Here is a 24,270-nt window from a genome sequence, read left to right on the forward strand (position 1 = left end):
CTGATCGCCTATATGTGAAACACCCGGTACCGGGTGTTCGCATTGGACGGGTCTTTTCTGCCCGTGCGTGCCCGCTAGGGAGCGCGCGCGAGCAGAAAAAAAAATGCCGTCTGGCGACGGCAACCCGCCAATGCAGCAGTGCCGTCCGTCCGTTTTTCTACTACGGGCGGATGGCAAGAGGTTAATTAATAATTTCAAATCATAAATATTAATTGTGCCTAAGCAGTATCCTGAAAATGTTTTATCTGAAATTCCTCCCTGAAAAATAGCAGAGCACTTCCTGGTATGTGAGGGTGCCTAGGCCCTCCTGTGTCTACAGCCTTATAACTGTATATCTGCAGTATGCAATCTAAGGCTCTGCTGCCTGAATGCTAGATGAGGAGATTTGGAATGAGATTTGGTGATGTCACTACTGTGCTGTGCAATGTTCCTGTTGCTGGAGGCTCTGACACCACAAACCAAAATTCTACCTCTACCAAGATGACCGCTCCACACAGTGCAGAGACACAGTGCAGAGCAAGGCATTGTAAGTCAGTAATAGGCAAAAAGATCAGCTGCAGGTAGACCACGGGCAATACTGGTGACTAGTCCTTTGTCCCCTGCTTGCTTTTTTTGGCACAGCTTCCAGATTTCAGTTCCTCTTTAAACCTTTAATAGGTATGGCAGTGTACTTGAAATTCTCTGTTTTAATACAATTCCCTCCATGTCTGGTAAAACATTGTCAGCAAGACAGTAAGTGAAGATGTACTGTATCTCCTTAACAGAGCCCAGGATAGCACAAAAAACTTGACAGGGACTAAGAAAACAATGTTTTGAGTGGATATATACTTTTGGTGTAAAGGACAGGCTGCAGCGCTTGTATTTCTGGAGAAAATGCTACTCCATAAGCCCTATACTGCTGGTTATGTAACTAAAGCCAAGGCATTAGGTGATACAATCTCTGCTGAAGGGGAGAAACAGTTAATCTGTAATGTGATTCTATATTGAGGCATGAAAGGGAGTTCCAAGTGGTGTTTCTTAAAAACAAAAAAAGAAGTATGTATTTTAACCTTTTTAATTACTCTTTATGTATACATTTCAGAAAGACCCTTTACAAAGTTTAAAGTTAACATTTGAGAAGGGGTCTGCTTTAGGTTGTTAGCATTAGCTTGTATATTTATTATCAATATACAGGATTTATATAGCGTCAGCAGTTTGCGCAGTCCTTTACAATATAATACAGAAACAAGGGATGTCCCGATACCGATTCTAGCTTCGGTATCGGGCCCGATACAGGGCATTTTCACAAGTACCTGTACTTGTGAAAATGCCCCGGTACATGATGCCGATGCTTGCGCATCGGTGTTGATTTTGTATTGCATATAGTTCCGGGCGCCGGGCAAGCAAGAGCAGGGGGGGTGGAGCGGTGGCGGCGGCGTTGAGCAGTGGCAGCGGGGGTGGCGTGGAGCGGTGACAGCGGGCGGGTGTGGAGCGGTGACAGAGCCGGGGTCGTAGAGCAGTGACAGCAGCTGGCGTGGAGCAGTGACAGAGCCACACACATGGAGCTGTGACAGGCTCTGTCACCTCCCTCAGCCTCTGTCCACGGCTCGTTCTTGTCACGGGAGAGATAGCACAGTGCTGTTCTGGAACTCCTGTGTTGGAGGTGACAGGGCCAATAAAGAGTACCTGTCACCTCCAAATGCTATCACACGGGTTTGTTAGCCCATGTATGATAGCAATAAAGTTAAGTGAAAAAAATAGTTAGGAAAAGTAAAAAAATAAAAAAGTTTAAAAAAAACAACTGATTAAAAATGTAACTAAATAAAAAAAATAAAAAGGCGATAAAGTAAGTGCAATCCGTGACCGCCCAGTCATCGTGCACGAAACCAAGCAGATGGCTGGGCGGTCACGGAATCGCACACCACCGCCGATTGCGGTGGCAGTGCCATTATCCTCTAATGGCACTCCATTCGCACCAGGCAGATTGCACGGTTTCCCGCCGCAATACCGCCTGGGCGGTCCCACACGATCGCGGTTGAAAACATGAATAGGTTAAATGTTTTATTGTTCTAAAACAGTCTTAAATTAAAGTTCTTCATAATCATAAACAAATTGTTTTTTTTTAAATATCACCTGTCCCTTTAAGAAAAAGTATCAGTAATTGGTATCGGCAAGTACATGAGGGGAAGTACTTGTTCTTAAAAAAGGGGTATCGGGACATCCCTAACAGAAACCTAAAAAATTCCCATATAATTTATTTGATAAAAAGGTAGCCCTTTCATTGCCCTTACAGCAGCTCAGAAACTTAAATGATGTTGACACAGCTACTGAAACCATAAGCCCCGGTCTGATACCATATGTCCACGTGTTCAGCGAGAATGAGGCTACCAATCATGTGACACAAGATGGCTGGGTGAGGTCCTGAAGGATCTGACCTCTGCTCTGATAAGCCTGACCTGACCCAGCACCATCCTGTCATCTGGATGTCATTCTGTTATCTATCTAATGCATTTTACAAGTATAATCCAATGGCTAGAAGAGAATTCTTTTTACCAACGGAAGGTAGACTTTTCACCAAAGAAGGTAAGTTAAATGTCCCCTTTGTTATTGCTTTTTGGGGTTTTAGCTTATTTTACAGCACTAGGTCTGTTTTGTTTTAAATGGTACTTGGATTTCTACTTTAAAGCACACAAGATTTTTAATACCAAGCCTTCTTGAAACCACAAACCATTACCACTTTAATTACATATATTATCTTGTTAGTTTTAATTAATGTGAAGGCAGTCTGCTGTATCTAATATCTTCATCTTAAAAGAAATTACATTTCACAATTTCATGTTTACCAAGGAAGAGATTTGGAAAATGTTTTTGAACAAACTTCATCAGCTGCAGAAGAACTAATTATGTTTGTTCGAGCTGGAAATTTTATCATATATATTTTAGAATGGGAAATTAAGAGCTTTCAAAGAGAATCTTGTCAATGAGTCATTGTGGCTATTGTGCATACCTAGATGTAATGCAGCTCATTTCCTAGACTCATTATCTAGGTTGGGGAAGTCTAGCAGTCAAATAAATGCACTAATTAAGGATGATGTTGGCTTAGTGTTTGAAATATGGTCCTTTTCTGACCAGGTAATCCAAGTGTTCTACAAGGTTGTAATGCTTAGGTATGCACACTTTGCTAAACAATAATAAGAACTGAGTATATTCTTAAAAAAATACTTTTACATGGCAATGGCAAAACGTAACATAGCACTTTTAAATATTCAACTCAGACTGAATGGATGGTTGACTGAATGTTTATCAGCTCAGTGAACCCAAGAACAGACAGCTGTTATCCAGGTAAACAGCTAAATACACAGTTGGGATTCATATACAGTATGTGTATACCCATCACAGGATATTGAAATTCTGTGCAGCCAGTCAGTGATCCAGGCAGCCCTGCACTTCCTAAGATATTTCTGCAGAATACATATGAGCAATACAGCTCGGTCAAGTCACAACTCTAGACTATGTTTGGACAATGAAGGAGCATCTGTATAATGATAAAGTCATCGCTCTGCTCTCTCTACAGGAAGCGCCCAGTGTTAGATGGACAGAAATTAACAATGACCAATGCAGTAGGGTCATAACTGACTTTCAGTGTTGCCTCTACCACTCCCAGTATGAGTGCTGCCATGCAGGGGGTACGTTTCAACAGGATTTTCTTTCTTTTTTGTTTTTTTTTCTCAATACGTTATATGCTGCTTGTCGATCAAAACTTTAGTAAATCTAAAATGTTCTTGGGTCATGCAGTATAAATGTATTATACAAAGTTGGAAAGTCCGATGGTTTAAGTATAACAGTGTACCTCAAGTACAGTAGAACATTTTCATGTTGTAGATTTAAAAAAAACAAGCAATACAAAATGTAAAACATTGTGTTGTTATTGAACATAAAAAAAAAACCATTGTGTTATTGATGTAAAAAAAAACCTGATTTCAATTATTTTGCGGGTTAATGTTAGGGTGCTCATGCAAGATGTAGAGGTGTGGTTACAAGGACCTTCAGTCGTCAAAGGCAATTGCTACTGCAGAGACTGCTAAGTACCACAAGTTGCTGGATGTAAGTAGAGGGCCTTGGCAGTCAGCCGTGCTGGAAGGGTTAAGGGACACCATCATTGCTGATCACTTTGACCGTTCAAGAGAAGGATCACACTTCCAGGCAAAACAGTTATCTTTCTGTTGTGCAGGTGCCTCTGTGTCAGCAATATTATAGAATGTTCCCACCAAGCACACACCAATCAGCATATTGCTACAGGTTTGCAGAGGCAGATACTGGCAGCCTTATAAGAGGGCATGCATTTGTAAGGGCCAGAATGGATAAAAGGAAAGGAAATGGAGCCCAAACCCTTCCCTCATAATATATATTAAGGCTGAATTCAAGCTTATCTCTGCACATTGCATGTACAATTCGGAAAGGTAAGGGGGAATCCCATTCACTTCTAATGGGTCCCCAATGAACTTCAATGCAATAAACAACATGTCTGACTCTTTAACATACCACAATGCAGAGATGTGGATACAAATGTGTTGTGGTGTACAACATTGGGCAACACACATTAAAATGGAAACGTATAGGTCTGAATCGGCCCTAGAGGGCCACTTAAAACTGATTATATTGTTTTTTTGGAGATGCTCAAGCACTTGACAATTTCTTGTATGTATTAATTAATTCACAAAGAAAACTCACAGACACATAGCTCATAAACACAAGAGAATCCCATCTTTCACAAACCAGAGCTATAATTAACATAAAACAAATTACCATTGTCATCCACCACTCGAGTCTGCTCTTTGCAGCAATCAACAGGCAGACCAATCATTTCTACTTCCACATAAGGATCAATGATCTGCAAAAAAAAAATAAGTCTTTAAATAAATCAAGCAGCACTTTAGAGTAAGGTCACTTTTTTATAACAACAAACAGTAGTCTGTTAATTAAACCAATTGTCACATTACAGCCTGTTACAACTCCATGGGGTCAATTTACTTAAGGCAAAGAGGCTGTTCACTTTGCAAGGCAATTTGCACTTTGCAGGGGATGTTTCCCCTTACTTTAGGGAATGCGGTGAAGCTCTGCTGACTTCTATCACCCAATCATGTGAAAGAAAAAATACATTTTTTTCTATGTTCCCTGCACGTGATTGGGTATTCTTTGCAACATGAAATTTCCCCAAGCTGAGCAAAACCTACCCTGCAAAGTGAATATTCCATTTGCAAGGTAATTAGCATTTTTCTCTATAGTAAATCAACCCCAATGACCCTGGTTTACTAAATGAGAAGAGCATGTTCACTTTGCAAAGATAATTATTACTTAGCTCCGTGAATAAGATTCAGCTATGCTGCTTTAAATCATCCAATCATGTGCTTGCAAAACATACCCAATCAAATAAAATAAAAAAAACATAATTTTTGAAGTGACCTTCACCTCATTCACTAGGTTTAGTGAAAATTCCTTTGCAAAGTAAAAATTCACCAGGGTCAATATACCAGATATGGATTTTACACATTAGGGGACAATGAGGATGGTAGATTAGATAAGGGCAATGGTGGTAATTCAGAAATTTTCAGATTTTGAAATAACTTTTCCCTGATGAAATTGATTATAATATCACAATAAACATATGTTGTGACGATAATGATATTTAGATAAAGGTGTGTAATGAGAATGACAACAGAATAAATACAGTTATATAATAGTTAATATAGCGGTTTGATGATGACAAGAGTGATGATAGACAATGTGGGGAGTTGTGGTGACAGATTTAGTGGTAGTGATGATGTAGCTGAAGATGCTGTTGATGGTGAGATTTGAGTAGGGTGTTCAATAAAGATAATTTGGGTAAATCTGGTGAGGGTGATGATGATGGCAGTGACAGATTTTATGGAAGTATCCAATGACAAAGACAAATAGACAATATTGGTGATAATATTTATAAGAGATTTCATAAAAATGTATACACTAACGAGCAGTGTTGATATGAAAAGAGTATGGTAAATGGCAAGATTTAAAGTGACCCTTTCCTTTGCCTATGCAGGTCAAAATAAAACGGCCACTTTACTTAGACCAGGGGAAGTAAGCTCTCTGTGAACTCCCACAGGTGGGTTGTTGAAATCACACAGGGCTATGGGCTCCTGTCATGGTCACAAATGAGAGTGTTGGGCCAATTCTGAGGCACCCAGTGCTGTCACATGTGAGAGAATCACAAACTCACTCATCTGCAAAGTTCTGGGTATTTCACTTGCCTAATGGAGTGGCACAGAAAAAAGGATAGGCATGTGTCCACTCTTGGGAAGGAGGTAAAAATAATAATGATGATAATAATAATAATAATAATAGGTTTATATATATTCAATAATGGCAACGGTAGTGCTTATGGATTGCTTGTGGAAATGTATAGTGTAAGATTTTGCAGAGAACCAGACAAAATGTAACATACAAATTATATATAAAAATTAGAGGTGCACCGAAATAGAAATTTTAAACCGAAACGAAACCGAAATGAAAAAAATTGTCCAGCTTAAACCGATACTGAAAATGTTTTTTATTTTAATTTTTTCAATGTCTTTATTTATATATATTTATTAATTCATTTTTTATTAAATATTTTTATTTTTTTACTTTCAGGGGCTTTTAGGGGCTTAAAATAGAAAAAGAGAGAACACAGAGTCCTCTATCTCATTTTCTGTATCCCTTGATATCAATGAACAGGAATGAGTGTTCCTTTTCATTGATAACATGAGGACATGGTATGTTTACTATATCTACAACTATGAATGAACAGGAGGGGATTTAGATCACTCCCATTCATTCATTATTGAGGATATAGTCAACATACCATGTCCTCAATTATCTACAATACACTCAGCGATCACTGATCACTGAGTGTTTGCACTCACTCTCCTCTCTGACACGCTGTCACAGGAGGCTGAGCGAGCGGAGCAGGGAGGAGAGCTCAACCTCCTGTGACAGCGCGGGCTGTCTCCGCCCCCACAGCACTCTGCCGGACTGTGATAGGCGGCTGAGCGGTGTGGGAGGAGAGACACCGGCCGCTCACAGTGCTCTCCACCCGCAGCGCTCATCTGGCTGTTGTTTTCTCTCCTCCCCGCTGGAACACAGAGCAGCGCCCAGCGAGGAGGAAAGAAACCTGGATGCGCCGATGTATCGGCAGGAAAATGGCAAAAAGTGCCATTTTCGGACAATATGTTTAGGCGGCCGATATATCGGTGCATCCCTAATTAAAATACAAGCTTTAATTTTCGAAATTCCCCAGAATTGGATGAAAGTGATGAACTATGCTTTTACTGCTTAGTTTTGTAAATACGTCAGTTTTCTATTGAACCCCACAGAAACAAGATTTAAGGAATGTCAATAAATACAGCATAACAGATATCAGTCTCACCTCCCCTCGGTCTCCAAGCATAGAATCGGGAGGTTTGGGAAGCTGTTGACCACTGATAATTTTAAGAATTAGTTGCTTCTTAGGGCTGGCAGGTAAAGGATCTCCAGAAAAAGGGTTAAACACACCTAAGTATTGCATGAGAAAGCAGAAAATATAATGTAAGTATGTGTGCAAACAGAACATTTTAATACCCATTTGTATAATAATGAGCAAAATGAAACTGCAATCAGAAGAAAAGAACGGTGTGAATTATCATTTTTGTTTAACAATCAGGTTATCTTCGAAGCAGAATAAGTCATGCCACTTAGCCATCTTACAAAAACCCCAATGCATTAAATTGCCTCCAATTCCATTTTGTAGATCAATATGATTTACTGAACATCCTTATTAAATTTAACAGCAATAACAATAGAAAGGGTCCTGCATATATTACACTCGGGAGCCTGCTAATTAAAAAGAGTGGATTACCTTTGCACATCTGCTGGGGTTTGAGGACGTAGCCACAGTTACCATTCACCTTGAATTTTGCACGATTTAATTCCATCATGCGTCCTTCTGTTTGGTAATTGAGTGCAACTGAAGGCAGAGAAGGAGGGCTAAGTAATATATAAAGTACAGTGCATACCACAGAACTATTCCAGTAAAGAAGTGATGTAGTGCTGTAAAGTAGTGATGTAGCAGATAATATGAAAGCCAAGACAACACTACTGCATTAACAAAACATCTATACCCACAACTTAAAATGAACAATGTAAATGCAATGTCTGTATTATCAAATGGTATTTAACACAAAATGCAAATCTGAAGGGAGGTCAAAACTGTATAAAAAATGTAAGCTTTACTCAGTACAACCAATAAAAACATACATAAAACACAACCAAACAAATCAAAAATAAACAGCAGCAAAAACTAAGGTGTTAATGGTTAGCGTAGGTCTGGGATAGTAATAAGCCCATATTTAGATCTGGTTTGACAAAGGTTGTAAGGTCATTCTACAATAGAGTCCAATGTATTCACACAGATGACATTTAACTCTTCCATGCAGATACCTCCCAACTTTCTGAGATGAGAAAGAGGGACACAATAAGGGGGATTTATCAAAACTGGATAAATTCTGTCTGGAGCAGACAGAATCTGGAGCAGTTGCCCAGAGCAACCAATCCAGGGGCGTATCTGCCGCGAGGCAAACAAGGCGTTTTCCTGGAGCGGCAGATCCGCTGAGGGCGGCATCCCGAGGGTTACTGACCTGGAAGCGATGACGCGGACGTTGGCCTGGATGGCGTGTGTAGACTGCGGCCGGCGTTGTTTTGCGGGGAGTCTGTAAGAAAAAAAAATGAACCAATCAGTTCATTTTCGAAACTCAAATGAACAAACAGAAGAAAAAAGTTGATTGGTTGCCATGGGCAACTGTTTCAGGTTCTGTCTTCTCTAGTTTTAATAAATCCCCCTCAATGTATTTAGGAAATGGACACACCGTTGCCACGCTCCCAGTTATAACCTGCCATTAAGAATTTATATGCCAAAAGTGGTTAATTAAATTCTGAATCGTTTTTTCAACACGACTTTTCCTTTAAGATGGGTATACACTATTAGATTTTTTTCCTCTCATTTTGGGCAGAACGCAAAACATCTAACAGATTCCTCCATCTATGCTAAACATTGTGAATAGATGAATATCCCACTGAACTATAGTATTTTAACAATTGGCTGGCTGGCTGTCAAAATACCTTAACAGTGCCTGCATTTTATTGTATGCAGGGACTGTTTGGTGACAAATTCTCCTCCCGTCTCCTTTGATTTTTCAATTAAAAGATGTCGGGCAGGTGCTGGCAGAAAAAACCACCCACTGAGCAGATTTTGGCTGTTTCTTCAAAAACTGGCTGAAATTTGCTCAGTGTGTAGCCAGCTTTGTACTGAAAATAGCAAACATGATAATTATGAGATAAGATAAAGATTGTAGTGCAGAATAACACTTTTGGTAGTTAAATAGAACATTTGATATCTGTACATCAGACCCAAAAGAGGGAAAACAAAGGTGTTAAGGCAGGCACAGGGATTTGGTTCCAAATGAGGGACAGTTGGGAGGTATACATGTATTTAGCATGGCGTGTTTTGTCTGATTTGTTTCTATGTTTCCCTAGGAATTGCAGACATACAGTAGCAGCTATAACTATGCATTTAAACAAACTATTCTTAAACCAAGATACTGGGCCTGTTAACACATCCAGTACTAAGCTGGTAGGATTAATGGTGATTTCTATCATTTTAACCATGTTTATAACTCACACGGTTGTGCGGCTTTCACATTTTCTGCAGAAGACGTGTATCTAAACCTCTGTTTTTAACCTTAGCAGTGAGACAAGTTTTTTTGCATGCTGGCTTGTGAGTGTGCTGGGAAAACTTGTTGCTGTTTGTACTGCATTAGGCCCTTCCATGTGCACCTTGCTGTAAAGCTGGTAACAAATTGATGAGTGCGTTTGCCAATTGTTTTGCTTCACTGATTTGGTGCAGTAATGCATGGGGGGTCTCAGCTCCCTTGTGCGTCACTGTGCCTTTAAGGGAGGTTGGGCTTCCTCCTGACAAGCCTGCACCCAATTTGATCTTTTGCCACATGTGCTCCAAGATGGAGACTCTCATAGTTTAGAGTTATGACCGCACCATTTAGAGGTGCCTTGACGCGGCTGTGCGGCTTTCACATTTTCTGCAGAAGATGTGTATCTAAACCTCTGTTTTTAACCTTAGTGGTGAGACAAGTTTTTTTGCATGCTGGCTTGTGAGTGTGCTGGGAAAACTTTTTGCTGTTTGTATGTTTATAACTCAATCCCAAAAAGGACCATTTGATTCTCCTCCTCTCCATCCACACTGATCAAAAAATCATTTTGATCAATCTCATATCTTAAGGCAGCTGTCATATACCTGATCTAATGAGCCCTGGGGTATTTAACACCTTGGATGTGCACAGAAACCTGTCATTGTCATTTCTGTACCTATATCCACCAGAGTTTAAACTGTATCATTATGATATGGAATACACTATTCAGCAAAATACAAACATGTTTCAGCACATAGGTAAATAACATTTCTTCCTGAGACTTAGTTAAATATGTAAGGGGTAAAGCTTCTGTGTTATACATATCATGATACATACCTAGCTGGATTCCAGCATTCCAATATGGCACTGGGTTAAAATTACTGGAGTCTATCCTGTATGCAGATGGATAGATTCTGGTAAGCTGGTTCTCATTATACAACATAAATTGCTCTGACTTCTGCTGAACTACTTGATGTGCTCTGGTCTCACTGAAAGATAAAACATTTCCTGAGGAGCCTGAAATACAACCAGAATTAAAAGTCAGAAAAAAAACGTAACATTTTAGTCACCTCTTTTGGAGCTGGTTTAATAAGACAGCGATGAATCATTGCTTCTGTAATATATAATTGAGGACAATAATACTTTGGTAATTCACAGAGCGTGTTTTTCAGAACATCAATCCCAAATAAGTCAATTGTATTGACTTGACGTGATCTAGATAGGATGTTGTCCTCCAATAAATTGGTTTGCTTTAGTCCAAAAGCAGGGGTAAATGACTGAATCGAACTGTTTTGATTCCCCTTTTTGGTAAGAATTGCTTGTTTGTCAATCTTACTTAAAATGTAGCATGGTATGACCATTTGGAAAACATTATTTCACATTCAATATGCCATCAGAATTAATTTATATTTAATATTATTGCTTATTTATGTATCCCTTTATCTCTGTTGAAAATGTACATAGCATAGGATATAACAAAGAAGAGTAGTACAAGTAATACATTACCTAATATATTGCAAAGACTAATACATACGCTGTTTAGGAACACAAGAGAAGAGAGGTCCCTGCCTGTCCATGCTCACAATATAGAGAATATATGAAATAATTATATATTTACAGATCTGCGCTTATAGGTACAAACCTCACATGGGTGACAGAGCTGCTACAATCAAGACAACTGGGTCACAAAATGAACAATGAATTATGCAGCGCTAAGAACCACATAAATAAATTAATAAATATTATAGGTGATCATAGGTGACCTGTCGTTCCCTTGAAGACGAAACGCGTCTGAGGCGGGTCTACTTGACGCCACTGTGAATGCAGAAGTGAGGACGCACGTTTGGATTCACCGGCCGGTTATCTTTTATTGCTATGCAAGTTTTTTTATTATATTTCTAATAAAGCTTTTTTGATGTACTGCACAATGAAGAGTTATTTTCAATTTTCATGATTATGGGGGCATCGCTATATGCGGAACGCTGTCTGTGAGATATACCTGGAAGACTTTGGGAACCTCTGGTATAGCACTGGCTTCTGATTGTTTTTCAGCAATGGATATGCAGTGAGTTAGCATTCCTAGGGGGTTGTTTGTGTGACACAAAGAGAATAACGGAATTATCTCTAAACACTTTTGGACCAGACTACAGATTATTAATTACACTCTTGGACTATTTCCCTTTTGGACTATTCACTTATCACTTTTGAATTTTGATAATTAGTTTTTTCATGTGTATATATAATAGTTTTATCTTATGTATTAATGAATTCACATTATGTGATCATGTTATGAATAGAGTATTTATGAATGTGATGCACTATTTTTGCACTATTTTGCACATCTTTATGAATGTAATATATTATTAATAGTAGGGATGCACCGATATATCGGCCGCCGAAACATATCGGCCGAAAATTGCACTTTTGGCATAATGCCGAAAGAGCCATGTTTAAATAGTATTGTTAATAGTATTATCAATTGATCACCTATAATATTTATTAATGTATTTATGGGGTTCTTATGCATAATTAATGTTCATTATATGAAATAATTGTATTGGATATATTGTTACAAAATAAAAAACAGAAAGATAGATAGATAGACAGACCCTAAGGTAATATTTTAGGCACAGGGCTCTGAAATGAGGAAAATATATAAACATAGCTCCCACACATCCCTAACAAATATTGCGGTTTTACTACAACTAAAACTAATTGTAATACAAAGACAATTATATTTGTGTATAAAACCTATGCCATATTCATAGTTTCAAAGCATCAGTCATTTTGTGGAAAAGTAATACAGAAAAGTGTATTTCAATAAAGTTAAGCACCAAATTATTTAAACAGGCTGGTAAGAAAGCCAAGTAAGGCGACAAAACAATCAAACCCTGGTTATATTATATGTGTTTTACACATGCAATTGCCTAGAAAACTGCACTAATGTAAGGAAATCGTTGTGTGCTAGGTCACGCTTTTCTTGTGATTGTGGAAATGCAGACGTAATAGCATTTGTCTGCTTCATTATATAGCAGCATTATGCTGGAAACAAATATTTTTTTCCAAAATATACTGATATGATGTAAAATGCTCTATAGTAAAGTAAATTATGTTTTCAGCTATTTTGTATAGTAATCTGCACACTGGGCACAATGTCTTACCGCAGTCAGTTTTTAATATTTAATTTAGGATAAGTTTACTCATGATCATGACCAAATGAGCAAGTTACTAAAAATAAGTTTGCATAGCTTGTGAATGGATTCATACAATTGCACTGCACCAGCACTTACATAGGATGCAAATCTCTATAACCCCCATTAAGATCCTCTCTTTGGCTTCTATCAGGGCAGAGTGAAGGTCCCGGGGGGTCCTTTAGAATATGCTGTTGGATAAGTTGTCCTCCTGATCTGCATTTGACCTGCTTCTAGCAGGTTTTACATTCCCATAGACTTGTATGGGATTGCAAAACCCATCGGACCCAAACATAAGCCAGTCCACACAGTCCCTAAAGCTGACCAGTTAAGCTGGTCATACACTATGCATATTAATACAATATAAATGTGCCGAGCTTAAAAAACAAAATGCATATAGAACACGTGCATAAAGATATGAATCTATATATGAATCTCCTCAGTGTATATCCAACAACGCATCAAAGTATGAAATATCAACTAACAAAATGCCAATGCAATAAGGTCCATAAATGTGATGATTACACATATAATAACATACACGTGTAAATCCACATAGAGAAAAAAGAGATATGTCAAAAAGTGTAGTGAATCTGCTTTAGTCCCAAAAACAGTGATCAACACTCTCTTTCCGTCTTCCACCGCATGCACCCCGTGATCCAAAATGCACAAAGCGGTGCTCACCTGATGTTATGGACCCACTCCATAACATCCCTTCTTAATCTACACTATATATTTCTGCAGATTATTATTTCTCTACACTATGCATCTGGATAAACCGGCTGAAATTCACACGGTGGGTCCTGCTGTCGGCACCCTTTTGACTGGCATCCCTATATCAGGTGACCAAAGGAGCCGGTTGGAAAATCTTTGAACAAACAGAGCCAGCAACCAATGAGCTGTCAGCTCTGTTTGGGTATTCTGACAGCAGCCGGCGGCGGCCGCCTGAATACGATGAAGACAGCGGGAAATTCCTTGATCTACGCTCGTAAGCAGTGATGGAGGAATCTGTTATATTGTCTATGTTCAGCCCGCAGGTTGAACAAAGAAAATATTACAGTGTATGGGCAGCTTTAGGCCTCATTCATACACAACGCAAGAGCAAAATTATGCACATATTTGTAAATGCGTATAGATGCGTATATGCGCGTATGTATGAGCATAGTTTGCGCGTATATGCGTGAATTGTATGAAATCCCATAATGCATCATTTTGAATAGAAACTGTAATGTACTGTACGTGCGTAGCTGCATATACACACACGCCTATAAGTGCGCAAGCGCGTAAAATACGCACAAACATACGGCTCCATACGCAGTTATGTGTATGGAGACATTTATTTGCATATGCTGCATATGGGAAACAATGCTGCGCGCATCTATGCACAGCGTGTTATACGGCAGTGTGAATGAGGCCTTAGTGACTGTGGCACTGAGGGTATTGATGAGAATGCTTTATTATGCTGTTATTTGATATCTTAAGTTGTCACACTATCAGTACTGCTGTCATGTTCATCAGCCAACTGCTCAAACACATCAGCAAATGCATTCATTACCATGACGAACCTAGAACACACACATTGGTACTAATCCAGCTGCCCAATATGTTTATTGTTAACACTGTTATATAATACAGGCAATGTCAGCACAATCATGTAAAAAGGTGCCAAAATGTAGTGAAAAACTATTGATTTGGAAAATAAACAAAGTAGGAAGGTATAGCAAAAGTCTTCAAAATTACAGAACAAGTACAGTTCAATGCCACTAGCTAAACCATGACCTGATACACGGATAAAATACACACTTTTTTTTACCTGCCAAAGGATTTGGCACAGGCTGTCTAAAATAATAATTCCCTAAGAAACTTTCATAAATGATAGCCACAGTGTCTTGATATATAGCTCCAGCTACCAATGGTATTAGCAGTTGCTTCTGCAAATTCTTGCAACAACCACAGCTTCCTGCAACAAAAGTAGCAGATCACATTTACTTCTATAGTTTGCAAAACCTGCTATCAGCTGATGGACAAAATAGATATTTTTTTTGTAATCAAGTGTTTGCATTTGTTTGTAAAAAGAAAACTATGACTATGAAAAAAAAGATTCATTATATTTTTCTCGCTAGTCTTTACCATCAGTTTAATTTATCTGCTTTGCTGGATTATGCCTCGCTAGATACAACTGTCAATGCATGGTATTAGTGACAAATGCTTTTGTAAAAAAAACCTTTTAAGTAATGCTTACTGCTGGTATGATACAGGAAAACCATACAAGCATTTGTATTGCTTAACAAGATAAGCTGCATTGTTTGCATCAGTGGCAGGCAAACGTGCAATTATGATAAAAGCTAAAATCGCAGACCACAAAAGCAGTAAAGCTCCTTTTATTTCCAAAGAAGCACTTTAAATCTAAAGCAATCCACATAAATGTAACTATAAGATTGAATTTAAAACCGCCAATCTGGGTCTAAATAAACAAAAGCACATTGAACCCTGGTCCTGAGAAATGGTAAAGCAAAATAGTTATCATGGGGAGAGAGCAGAGCAGTTATCAGACAGTACAGACAATATATATGTTAACACCTCATCCAGGTTTATTTAATAATAATCAAAACATTATTGAGCAATTCATAATTTATTAGTAATCATTCAAATACTATTGTTTGATATTTATGTAGATTCTATAGATGTACATATATGTAATGATTACAGCTGGAAAGTGTTAACGAGGAGACTGAGGTGGTCGCCTATAGCCTTAAAGGGTATTTCCACATTTGCAGTCAAAATTTAGAAAGCCCTCTCTATATGTTTGTTCTGTGTTCCCATTCACACAGAATTAAAATGTATTCTTTAAAAACATTTCTTACCTTCCTAGGCCTTTCTTTACAGCAGGCCTTTGAGCAGACTGGAACTATTTTGAAGAATTTTGAAAGTGATGGTGGAGAGGGACACAGTGGGGGCAGACTCACCCTCCTCTCATTAACAATTAGGAACACAGGCCCTAAAGTCTTTGACCTTTTGACAGGACAGACAGTGTCCAAATATAGTTTACACTGATAATGAGATCTGCCAGCACAGTACATAAAGGGTTATTTGTGGCAACCTTAAACTCTCCAGCCCCCTCCTTAATATTACATAAAAGCAAAAACTTCAGTTTTGGGGATTACAGAGCGTAGGAACGCGCTGTAAAATGCCCAGGTGTGAACCAGGCCTAAGGGTTCAAGCATCAGTAGGTTGATTGAAGCCTCTTTGTATTCACTAAGTTCAATGAACATTCACTTTGCTAAATACCATAGTCTCTATTCCTTTAGTAAATCAACTCTACTATGTAATAACATGACAGATTTAGATTTCTTTTTACAGGTTAAAATAAGTACATACTGTATACTTGTACAACTTACCTAACATTGAACTGTCTTCTGGACAGTGTTAATCGGCAGTTTCATTAAAGTAAACACTGACACAGGGCTCAAAGATGCCTGTTTATAAAGTATGAAATTGCTATTTTCCTTTTTCCTGAGAACAGTCTCATCTATTTCTAAAGCTCTTCTAATACTTTTTACCATTTTTAGACCATGATGAAAATAACCCATCAAAATCCTTACTGCATAACTGTTTACTGGTTTATAAAAACATAAGTATATCTAAAGGCAAAACTAGCTAGGAGTAGTTAGTCACTTTCACCTGGACTCGTTCTGTAATGTAATCTGCACTACACTGAAGCTTACACATTCAAAAGACTCAACACCCAAACCCCCAAAGTAACTTTGGCATATGCAGAGCACTGTATAACGGGAAATGCAAAAACCTGTACAATGGGGAGACAAAACCTCTGCTCAACAAATAAATGAGCCAACATAGAAGGGCACATTCTACAGGTGAAGACTCAGTTTTCCTATACCTTAAAGAAAAGGGACATTCTTTTGAGGACGATTGTTTTTAAATAAACTAAAAGAAATCCCTCAGGTAGAGCCAGCTTTATAGTATGCATTGTTTACTTTTTGTGGTGTAGACAAATGAGGCTCAGCTTAAGGCCCCATTCTCACTGAGCGACACTTACCTCGAGCGGATTTCCACGCATTCGGGATAGCGCAACTGTTCAGGTGAGGATCGCGCGACCTTCACCGTCGGGCTGCATGCAAAAAGAGAAAAATCACGCGACATCCGCGGGGAAAAAGGGAACTGCACAAGCCACGCGCGACAGGCGACATGGAGCTGTAAAATAGAACAGCTCCATTGAAAATCATTGGACGAGCCACTTCTCGTGATATCGCGCAGCAAATATGCGCGATATCGTGGCCTAAATGGCGTGATTAAATGCTCAGTGTGAATGTGCACTAAGGCAGAGCCACTCTAAACAGGAAAAACAATGCACTTTAATGGGCATTGTTCAGACTTTTGCGGTGGCCGCGTGGTACCAAACCGTGCGGCCCACAAAATAGTCCAAGCACACAAACGAGCAGAATCCATGCGAATGAAAGATTTTAGCGTATGCGTTGCCGCATGGTCTTCTGCACGGAAAACGCAAACACTATATGCGAATAGAGCCTGAATCACCTAAAAATTTCTCATAGTTCTCAGAGACTCCAAGAGTGACATTCACTTTACTTCTGAGATCCAGCCACCTTTTCTCTGCTACTATGGGGGGTGGTCTCTTTCTTCTTATTGTATTTGTGTCTAACGTCACATTAAGGAGAACGCTGCAATAAGGTAGAGACAACTCCTACTACAGATTACATGATGTGGAAAGGGAAAATACTAAGGACTGTGCTGGGGAGATAATGCTTCTGAGGTTCAGAAAAATACAAGGGTGAATTTATCAAAATGGCAGCAGACAAAATCTGGAGCAGCTGTGCATGACAACCAATCAGCTTCTCTCCTCAGTTTGTTCAGTTAAGATATGAAAATGAGAGAGAAGCGCTGATTGGTTGCCATGCACAGCTGCTCCAGTTTTGATAAATCCCCTCTATTATGTTTTATCCATTTAAAGACCCTGAAGTACAAAAAAACTAGTTGATCTGCCAAAAATGCACTAAGCTACCAACTTCTTGTTGTGGGCTGACAAATAATGGTGTCAGCACTGCCCAGCTGTCATTAGTTAAACTATAGAACACCCCCCTCTCATCTCCATAAAATACAAAATTAATAGTTTTGTAGTCCAAGAAGAGAAAGAGAAGGGCTGATAACACTGCCTGAAATAACACAGGCAGAGAGAACAAGGCAGCTCTAAATTTCTGACACAATCAAAGGTATTTTTTTTTTTGCATGTATTGAACAGATAAGATAAAATACTTTGAACGGTATATTTAACAGACCAAAAAAGAGCAATAAAACACCAGTGAAGGTTTTACTGACCCTTAATGCCCCTGTCTGCCATTTACCATTAATTAAGCAATAGACATTAACTGCATTTTGTGTGCTTACCACTTCATAATTGCTTTTATCTTTTCCTCTTGTGTGCACTAAAAACTAGCTGATAAACAAATGACTGATAATGATAAATGTCTCATTTGCATGCTTTGCCAAGTAAGAAAGTAATGGCTTTTATTGCCAGTCACGGTGTTATCCTTGCACCATGGATAAACTGTAGGGGGACATTGTTTCTATCATTAAAGAGGAATTAACACTGCAAAATAACAAAAGCTTATCTCACAGCACAGAGCTTACACATTTATGAGCCACTACTGTGAACCAGATGCTTTTCCAGCAGAATATTATTCTTCCACTGCTTTAGCAGCACAAAAAGATTTTAGCTCATAGCATGTAAATACATCCTCACCATGACACATTTATTATGATTTCTTGTTTTCAGTACTTTTGCTGTCCCCATAACTGTTAATTGTAAATTGGCTTAAATCATCAAGCCTCACAACATATGTGGATAAAGTATAACAATATAAAAGCAGATACAGCAGTGTTCCAAAGGTGATAGGACCTTTAGGAGCTTGTATAACAGTGTGTGAAATCAAATATGACTAAATAAATGTATAACTAAGCGTGGCAAATAGCAATACATGATAAAGGGTTAAAAACAGCATTCACTAAACCGTCAGCCCCAAGAAAATATAAAATAGAGGACCATCCTTCATTTCCCACTCCTTACTAGCAATGGGATTGCATGACAATCCATGCGTCAGGCTTACAGGGCTATTCACAAAAGGTGGAGGGTTTGGAGAAGGCAGGAGAAGTGAACAGACTAGGCCAAAAGAGATGATTTGGAAACATTCTCCAATTCAGATCACTTTCCAGTTCAGCTATGTTGTCCTAGATTGTTCACTTCTCCTGCCTTCTCCAAACCCTTCAGCCTTTTGTAAATAGCCCTGTTAGTATTGGTAATGCCCCAACCACAATTCTAAGAAAGATTTTCCTACACATTTTCAGGGTGCCAACCTTTATATGCCTGTTTATTCGGTAATACGTTTTTAGTAAATTACTAAAGACAGGCAATGCATATATTATTTTTTTTAAGACAAACAAAGTTGAGGTGTATTGTCTTGCCATAATAATGTTATTCTTCATGCAATTCATAGACACAAAAAAAAATGAAAAAACTAACAACGCACACGTTTTTCTATTTTGACTACTGCTATTTTTATAAAAAAAGTATTGCTGCTCTCGATGAAATGTTTACATTTTATTCTACCATTTGTCCTGTTTAAAATGACAATAAAATTATTATTGTGGCACAAAGCATTGCAACGTTTTTTACAATTTAAATAAAGGATTTTTCCTGATTTTGTGCTTTTTGTTAATGCAACACTAAAAAAAAGTAACAAAATGAATAAAAATGAAAACATTTAAATAATAATTATTAGAAAAATAGAATAAACAAAAAAATGAGAGATGAGGGGATATGGGGAAGAAGGAATTAGCTAGGGCTGAAGAGAATAAACTATGGGTTAATAAGGGGTGAAATAGGAACACATTTTATTTTTAAAAAGTGTTTTGTTTTTTTTACTTGTCAGGTTGCTTTAGCTGACATTATATGCTCACCCCTTTGATCTGCAGATGAATGAAATATTCCTTTGTATCTCTCCATTTTGTGCCCGAACAAGGTTTATAAACACTGGGGTCTATTCACTAAGTTGCCAAAGGATCTAGCCATAGCTTCGGCTGATCCTTCGGCTAGCTTTGGCCCCAGGACCCCTTCGGTTCAGTAGAAGTGAAGGGCTGCTGTACGGGCTATTCACTATAGCCCATACAGCTCCCGAAGTTGGCCGAGCGGCTCAGTCGAGCCGAAGGCATATGCATCGGCACGTCTGAGCTGCGGTGAAAGCCAAAGCTGGCCGAATGGCCGACCGACAGCCTGCTTCTGACAGCTGGGCGGAGCAAGCCGTCATCTCACGGCTGGCTCCGGCCACTTGCGGAGAGATCAGCATCCCTGGTTAACAGATAACCAGGGACGCTGTCATTACACACTGAGTGCGGCCTCTCCGTGTTCTCAGTGTGTAATGACAGATGGCGTTCCTGGTTTTTCTTCTACTTTTTCAACTATTTTTCTATTCTGCTCGGTTCCACAGAGGTACCAAGCTAAATAGCCGAGCCGAATGCCGCTCAGCGGCATTCGGCTATTTACTCACTGCTGTTCGGCATCTATGAGAATAGACCGAACAGCAGCGAGCCTGCCGGATGTTCGGCTTAGCCGATCCAGATGTTGGATCGGCTGAGTCGCCCTCCTTCTACACTTCGGGTCGGCCGAACATGCTTAGCATGTTCGGTCGACCAGAAGCCACCCACCCGATGTACGGCTAATTTCAGCCGATAAACGGCTGGAATCAGCCGTACCAGCCTGAAGTGAATAGCCGAACAGCGTTTGGCTCACTTCACTTGGGGTTGGTTAGTCACTTGGCTGCCTATGGCAGCTTAGTGCATAGACCCCACTGTGTCAGACGTTCCATTTGTTGACAGCAGCAGCTTCTTTTATACAGCAAATCCTGGCTGTCATTTTGACAGCTGGGGACTGCTGGCAAGTAAAATGGGGGAGTGGAAGAAGGACAGGGCATATTACGCATGCCCTGTGTGTGTGAATTAATTTTGGGGCTTGTGTAGCACACCCAAGGCCCAGAGCTGCTAATAGGTATGTGCAAAATACTGTACCCAAACGACTAATCAGAATTAAGTTTACTGTCACGTCACTCCACATATGATATCTGATTGGTTGCTATGGTTCCTAAAATTTGAGGGTATGCACCATTACACGTATTGAACCAATTATTAAACCAATTCCCGATCTTCATAACACAAGAACTAAAGCTGTTTGAGCAGCAGATGAACAGAGTGAACAGCCAAGACTTTACAGAAGAGCTAATGAAGTATGCTGCTGAAGGCTACGTAACTTGCACATCAAACTTAAATGGATACTGTCATAAAATGAATGGAGGCTGCCATTCCTTTTGAAAATGCTAGTTCTCTATCGTTCTGATACTTTGGCTTCAATGCTGCCTAAGTCTCTGACCTGGACCAATTATATAGAGAATATAGAGTAGTTTTGACAATTTTCTGACACTCATTTGCTGTATGATAGACCCCGTTCTGTAACTGAAACATACTAAAGTTAGACACAGCTAGGTATATAGCATTTTTAGAAGGAGGTAGCAATGGTAGCCCTCATACTTCTCTCTTGTATGAGTCACTTTAATTGCTCAACTACTGCAGCTTGCTTGAGTTCTTTATAGTGTTGCCGAGAATAGGAAATAGTTCTGCAAATCTCTGCTATATTTGAAAACATACAGCAGAAGGATAATACTAAAATGGAATAAAAACAGTCCAAAATATTGCTTTTCTACCTAATAAGCACATACAATGCATGTACAGAATTAGAAAACTGGATATTAACCTACCGTCATCCATGATATCCTGTGCAGCCACTGAGTTTGTGTAAACAACCAAGTCAGACAAGGCTCGACATAATTTCATTGTCTTCCTTCGACGGCCCAATCTGTTAAGTAGTTGTGGAGAAACTGTTAATACTGATCAGTTACATATTTACATAGCTAAGTTTAAAGAAGAAGTATATTCGTTGACTTCACAGTTTTTTTAACGAAATGCCGGTTGATTCAGTAGAAGCCCACAAACCTAAACTCATTGTAAAATGTTATTTAATGAATCCTTCTGCACCCTTAAAAGGTAACTGGCTAAATTCCTGTTTCAAAACACTAATATTTGTTTATTTATAAATAAAAATAACGCAGCATCTAATTTTCTTTTAAATCTGTCTTGACTTGAAAATTCACTAAATCCACTCTCAGTAAAAAGCATTGCCCAGTTTCAGTAAAGTATCCTTTTCCTACAAGGGTAAACCTTTTATTTCAGCTTGCCACGATGAAAACTAATTAATGGAGGGTGGCGAGCTCACAGAGAGCTCAGTTGTATTAAAAACAGATTGCTTGCAGAGTACAGAGGCTGCCATTTCCAAGAGGATATGAAGGGAAAAGCTAACAAAAAACATGAGTTTCTGTGTTCATATACAGCTACTGCATATGCCTGCTTCATGTACACTCAATGTACACTGCTGGCATATGTTTTAAAAAAAATACCTCTGCAAAGGTGGAAATGGGTTTTAAATTTACAGCCAGGCAAGCAATATTCGATGTAGGCCATTAATATATTTTTATTATCACAACAGAGAAAAAAGATAACTATAAAACAGGTTGGTAATCCTTAAAATGTGTCTCATGAACTGGAAGTGGTGCTCACAGAGGTCACATCCATGCCCAAGTTTATATCATCTAGGGGATGAAAAGACCTTCACCATCTTGAAAATGTGCTGATGAGGCAAGCACAAATTGGAGACTTTGGTATAAGTATGGATTAGCCAATCTCTTGTAGGTAGATCAGAAATGGTAAATGCACCAAGTACTACTAAACAATGTACAATGTAGTGTGCACTGTGTAACTTACATTCTGACAGCATAGAAAAGAAATTAGTTAGGAAACTGTTTATTTTCAGTGCAATTAGCCACAAGTTCTGCAGCAGAACCTCTTTGAAAAAACACTCTTTAAAAATATAAAACACACAGAAAATCCACTTTAAAGATGTAGAATACCCACAAGAAATATAGACCTGCTTAACAGCGATACAAATAAAGAGTCTGTCCTGTCTGACAAAAACCCTAACAAAAGTCGGTACATGAGCATGTATAGCAGAGGTCCACATGGGTCCAAAAAAAAAACCCACTTTCTTTAATGAGGAAAACGTACATTTAAAAATAATTCACTGACCAAAATAAAATAATTAATAAATAGATACAAATAATCCTACAGTCGAATTAACTTAACCTTAGGCCTCTCTCCAAATTCCAATTACATATGTTCCGCTTTCCTAAGTAATTGTAATACACTGAGATGATTCCTTTGGGTCCCTTTATGTAACCGTGGATATACACTCTTCATTTTCTCAGTGCCAGGTGTGCCATGTTTCCTAAACAACAGTAGCTGTGTATTTACAAATGTTTAGTAGTGAACATGGTAATCTGAGTTTTCTGCAGCCATGTCTTTTAAGTTTTTTAAAGTGAAACTAAAATAATTTTGTAAAATTATATTGACACATATAAAGGTTTATGTATTTTATTTTAGACATTGAATATAGGTTTGTATGTAATTAAAAGTTTGGACCATATCAAAGCAATGTGTTAAGAGGGGGGTGGAGGGTGAGTTACACCTCTGACTTATTCAGCTGTATTTAATTTAAGTTTCAGCTATTTAGCTTTGCAAACAACAGACTTTTAGATAAGCAGATGAGGTAAGCTTGGTTAACATGTGGAACGGAGCATAGAGCACTACATGCTGTAAACAGTAAACATAAAAAGCATATTCAAAAATATTTACGGTATACATCTATTTAGTCAGTAAAGATTACATATTATGAATATATAAAAGTAATATTTCATATCTACCTGGCTAAAAGGATTAAAACATATGTTTACAAATGGTATTTTTAGTCCTTGGCATAATAAATAATGAAATAATGGACAAATAAAATATATAAAAGAACACTATACATTCAATTTAAATCAAACATTATGATGGCATCAATCAGAATATGATGGGATGCAAAGCTACTATATATATGATGTATACATTTAATTCAAGCAACATCATACAGCTTTATGAATTTAAAAAGCAAAGTTAACATAAACATATATTACACGTGGTGCCCATCGTAATGAACAGAACAACAAAAAGAGGCACTATGTAGTTTTAGGGAGTCAAGTCAAGCAATGCAACAGTGCATACGTTGGCTGCACATTAGAGATGAAAAGTAGTTCACACTTGAAAAATGGAATCTTCTAGATAGACAACTAACATAGCCTTCTGAATTAAAAAGAGGTAAGGAAAATATATCAACA

At 38.5% G+C, this 24,270-nt stretch overlaps 1 protein-coding gene across 1 annotated transcript in view; it reads right to left on the reverse strand.

Annotated features, from left to right (window-relative positions):
* Nucleotides 1-24,270, reverse strand: part of PLCH1 (phospholipase C eta 1) — a 128,392-nt gene that overhangs the window by 19,621 nt on the left and 84,501 nt on the right. Inside the window, exons 14-18 of the mRNA XM_018557026.1 lie at nt 21,763-21,860; nt 10,572-10,751; nt 7,892-7,999; nt 7,424-7,548; nt 4,786-4,870 (exon numbers count right to left, since the gene is read on the reverse strand). Coding sequence (XP_018412528.1) covers nt 4,786-4,870; nt 7,424-7,548; nt 7,892-7,999; nt 10,572-10,751; nt 21,763-21,860 — 596 coding nt within the window. The remainder of the gene's footprint in view (nt 1-4,785; nt 4,871-7,423; nt 7,549-7,891; nt 8,000-10,571; nt 10,752-21,762; nt 21,861-24,270) is intronic.

This window comes from Nanorana parkeri, unplaced genomic scaffold (assembly GCF_000935625.1).
Source record: "Nanorana parkeri isolate BGI_ZX_2015 unplaced genomic scaffold, ASM93562v1 scaffold263, whole genome shotgun sequence".
In the NCBI taxonomy this organism is placed as follows: Eukaryota; Metazoa; Chordata; class Amphibia; order Anura; family Dicroglossidae; genus Nanorana; species Nanorana parkeri.